The sequence below is a fragment of the Borostomias antarcticus genome, assembly GCF_949987555.1.
Source record: "Borostomias antarcticus genome assembly, chromosome: 14".
NCBI lineage: Eukaryota > Metazoa > Chordata > Actinopteri > Stomiiformes > Stomiidae > Borostomias > Borostomias antarcticus.
The window spans coordinates 14,270,823-14,275,130 of NC_140247.1; the positions used below are offsets into that span (position 1 = coordinate 14,270,823).

Here is a 4,308-nt window from a genome sequence, read left to right on the forward strand (position 1 = left end):
ATGAGACGGATTGCCGGACTGTGGGTCACCGTGGTGGCCGCGTGCCTCCTGGCCGAGGGGACGCTCGCCGGGTACGGCATGAGCATGTTTGCCGCGCAAGCCTCCCCTCCGGACCCGTGCTACGACGAGAACGGGAACCCCCGGAGATGCATCCCCGATTTCGTCAACTCCGCCTTCGGCAAGGACGTGCGCGTCTCTAGCACCTGTGGCACCCCAGCCGCCAGGTACTGCGTGGTGAGCGAGAAGGGAGAGGAGAGGACCAGGGACTGCCACACATGCGACACGGAGGACCCCAAGAAGACGCACCCGCCGGCGTATTTGACGGATCTCAACAACCCACACAACCTGACCTGCTGGCAGTCGGAAAACTACGTCCAGTACCCGCTCAACGTCACCCTCACCCTGTCTCTGGGCAAGAAGTTCGAGGTCACCTACGTCAGCCTGCAGTTCTGCTCGCCTCGGCCCGAGTCCATGGCCATCTTCAAGTCCATGGACTACGGCAAGTCCTGGGTGCCCTTCCAGTTCTACTCGACCCAGTGTAAGAAGATGTACAACCGCCAGAACAAGGCGGCCATCACCAAGCAGAACGAGCAGGAGGCCATCTGTACGGACTCGCACACTGACATGCACCCGCTCACCGGCGGACTCATCGCCTTCAGCACCCTGGACGGCAGGCCCTCGGCACACGACTTCGACAACTCCCCGGTGTTGCAGGACTGGGTGACCGCTACCGACATCAAGGTGACGTTCAGCCGACTGCACACGTTCGGGGACGAGAACGAGGACGACTCGGAGCTGGCGCGCGACTCCTATTTTTACGCGGTGTCAGACCTGCAGGTCGGCGGACGGTGCAAGTGCAACGGGCACGCCTCGAAGTGCGTGAAAGACCGGGATGGGAACCTAGTGTGCGAGTGCAAGCACAACACCGCAGGACCGGAATGTGACAGGTGCAAGCCGTTCCATTATGACCGACCGTGGCAGCGCGCGACAGCCAGAGAGGCCAACGAATGTGTCGGTAAGTCGTTACGGCGGTAGTCTACACTCATGTTAGGATGTGTTGTTGATGAAGTCAGCTGTCCTAACGTTTGGTTTATTGACTTTGGCAAAGATAAGGTGTACAAACTGTCAAGAAAATGCAATTGAATTAGATGAAATATTGATTGAAAGATGGATGTTATGGAAATCATATCTGGATGCAGACGTTTCCTCGTTACGCACAGAGATTACGCATGGCGTTACCTTTTAGCTGTTCAGATAGGCTACATAATAGACAGATGTGTCCGTGTTACTGTAAGGTTACAATTATATTTCAGGTAGCCTAATGGAATTTGATGTTTTTGGGAAAACAATATACTGCATAGCACTGTTTTATCGGCTTTATGATTTTATATTGGATTGTGAAATAGTCCTCTGGATTTGTAATAATAGCAACAGGTTTCAACACCCTGTTAATGGTTCAAATGAATCCCGAATTGAAATCAGTGAATCACACAGTAGTTGACCTTGGAGGTTTTAGATAGGGATTTTACCAAACGAATTTCAATTTTAAATGATGATGAATCATGTCAAGGAAGATAATACGCTACTTATAGACACACATGGATATATATACATGCGTAATAAACATGGATACAGAGTAGTAATATACAAGCTTAATAAAGGTCGAACAGCCTATTCACTACAAAATATTTTATTATTAAACCAATTACTTGCCTTATTGAATCAATATAGGCTAATATCGTCACAAATATACTATAGCCTACTTTCTCATTAGCGGATGGCGGCCTCGGGGTCAATACTATGAACTCTATTAATTAGGCTATTTGAATTCTATGAATAGCAGATTTGAAATAAAAGCAGAAAGAATAGAATGTTTTCAATGCTTAAATCAGTAATCTCAAAACACCAGCTCATTAAAGACCCTCTGCACAACATGAAATAGACTAAATTAGCCTAATATTTAGCAATTTACAAAAGTTAATTTAGGCATATAGTTATTTATTTATTTATTTAATTAACAAAATGAACCATGAAGTGAACAATTGTAGGGGCTATAGGCCTACGTTTTTAAGCCTGTCCATGAATCCACGTTTACACTGGATTCAAATGTTCCTTATCAAGATGGTGATCTTTCACAGCCAGAAAGCGATCCCCTGAAAGAAAGGACAGGATGTTATGACTGTAAACAAGCGCGGTTGGCTGGGTGTGTAATTGCATTCTGCGCGGTCGTGTTTCCGACGGTAGCGGCGCTCCGGTGGGACGGAAGCCGTGTTGCCGCTCTGATAGACGGCCGCGCCGTGCCGCGCCTCCGCAAGCAGTCGCTTTTATCAGATTGGACGGGGCGATTAAGGCGGTTTTATTGACATTTTTGGCACGTAGAGAATACGCCGCTAGCTTAAGGGCCAAGCCGAGTATTCAGCCCGGGACATTCTGAGGTCATTTTGAACGTGGAGCCCAGCTAGGGGCTTCCTCCCTCTGAGCGGAGCTTGTCTGGGATATTGATGTTCGGCAGAGGTGGGCGGCCGGCTTGGCCCGACCCGGGACTGTCAACAGTAGCAAATCAGCCCGCCGTGCCGGGTCCGTACGGCGTACGGGGAGACGGCGTGGCGCTGCCATGGAGCGCTCGGCCACACGGAACAAAGTGAACAAGCTGTTCCCCGGCCCTCCTCGTTACTGGGGGGGGGGGGGCGGGGCCCCCCGGCGTGTCGGCGCGTTCAGACGGGACAAAAGGCTCCTCACTCGCGGCGTCCATCATGCTGTCAGGGAGAGACCCGTTCAGCCCCAACCCTCTGGGGGGGTTCAGACTGGGGGGGGGGGGGGGGGTTAGAAGGAGTGTGGGCTGACACCTTATTTAAAAAGAGTGGTGTGTGTGTCGGGGGGGGGGGGGGGGGGGGGGGGGGGGGGGGGTTGTTGGGAATAGAGGCGAATGTAGGGAGAGAGAGAGAGGAGAGGGAGGGAGAGATGGGATGAGAAGAGAGAGAAGGAGAGGGTGGAGGAGAGAGAGGGAGGGAGGGAGAGAGGGAGGAGGAGTTCTGGGGTCTGGCAGAGGGACCAGTCTGTTTGTCATTCTGGTCTGGCCCTCAATCCAACACAGAGAGAGAGAAATAGAGAGACAGAGGGGAGGAGAGAGAGAAAAGGAGGGAGAGAGAGGGGGAGAGAGAGAGAGGGGAGGAGAGATAGAGAGAGAGAGGGGGAAGGAGAGAGAGAAAGACAGAAAGAGAGAGAGGGAGGGAGGGAAATAGAGAGAAAAAGACAGAGGGAGAGAGAAATTATGTGGATTATGGGGGAGGAGCTTGTTGTTCTGTAGGCAGGGGTGGAGTGAAATAAACTCCTGTTCCCATGTCTCCCTGCACCAAGGAGTTCCTTCCTGTTCAGTTGTATCATTCCCACCCCTCTGGTGATGCACGCAGGTTCTCACAGGAGCTGAAGTCAAAAATATTCCAGTGTACAATAGAGTAGAGTACAATACAGTAGAGTAGAATAGAGTACAGTACAGTAGAGTACAGTAGAGAGGGCCGCTGTGGATCTGGCGGTTGTGGCTCAGGAGGTAGAGCGGGTCGTCCAATGATCGTAGGGTCAGCGGTCACCTCCTCCTGTCCACATGTTAAAGTATCCTTGGGCAAGACACTGAACCCCAAATTGCTCCCAATGAGCAGGCTAGCACCTTGCATGGCAGCTGCCGCCATTGGTGTGTGAATGTGTGTGTGAATCGGTGAATGAGAGGCCATTGGAAAGTGCAGTCTAATCAGTCCATAGAGTAGAGTGAACCTCATCTGGGTATCATGAGCTAGTTAAATAGTGACAGGAGGAAGAGTAAATGAGTGACACACACACACACACACACACACACACACACACACGCACGCACAAAACCGTGGGGGATGGGGACCCAACCATCTAACTGGCAGGTCAAGCAAGGATTTCAAGCAAGGACTTTGAAGGCTGATGTTTTGGTTTTGATTGACAGCGCCCACAAACCGGGAGAAACCCACAAACCCACAAACTCTGAGATTGAAGAGCGAATTGAATTTACCCCAGAAACAGAGTCCTTGTGAGTCCTGAGTAAGTAGAGAGGGTCAGGGAAGAATTTTTACAGCTCATTTTTCTGGCCCCCGGGTGATACTGTTTTTTTGCTTCCCTCTGGAATATGTAGGGGTGGGTTGTATGCCCACCTCCCTTGTTCTCTGTAAAGCGCATTGTGTTGCCTCTGGGTATGAAATGCGCTATACAAATAAAGCTTTGATTGATTGATTGATTGATTGATTGATTGATTGATTGATTGATTGATTGATTGATTGATAGAGAGTT

At 50.6% G+C, this 4,308-nt stretch overlaps 1 protein-coding gene across 1 annotated transcript in view; it reads left to right on the forward strand.

Moving 5' to 3' along the window:
- Nucleotides 1–4,308, forward strand: part of ntn1b (netrin 1b) — a gene marked incomplete at both ends in the record, with an annotated part of 36,126 nt that continues 31,818 nt past the window's right edge. Inside the window, one exon of the mRNA XM_084448724.1 lies at nt 1–1,015. Coding sequence (XP_084304850.1) covers nt 1–1,015 — 1,015 coding nt within the window. The remainder of the gene's footprint in view (nt 1,016–4,308) is intronic.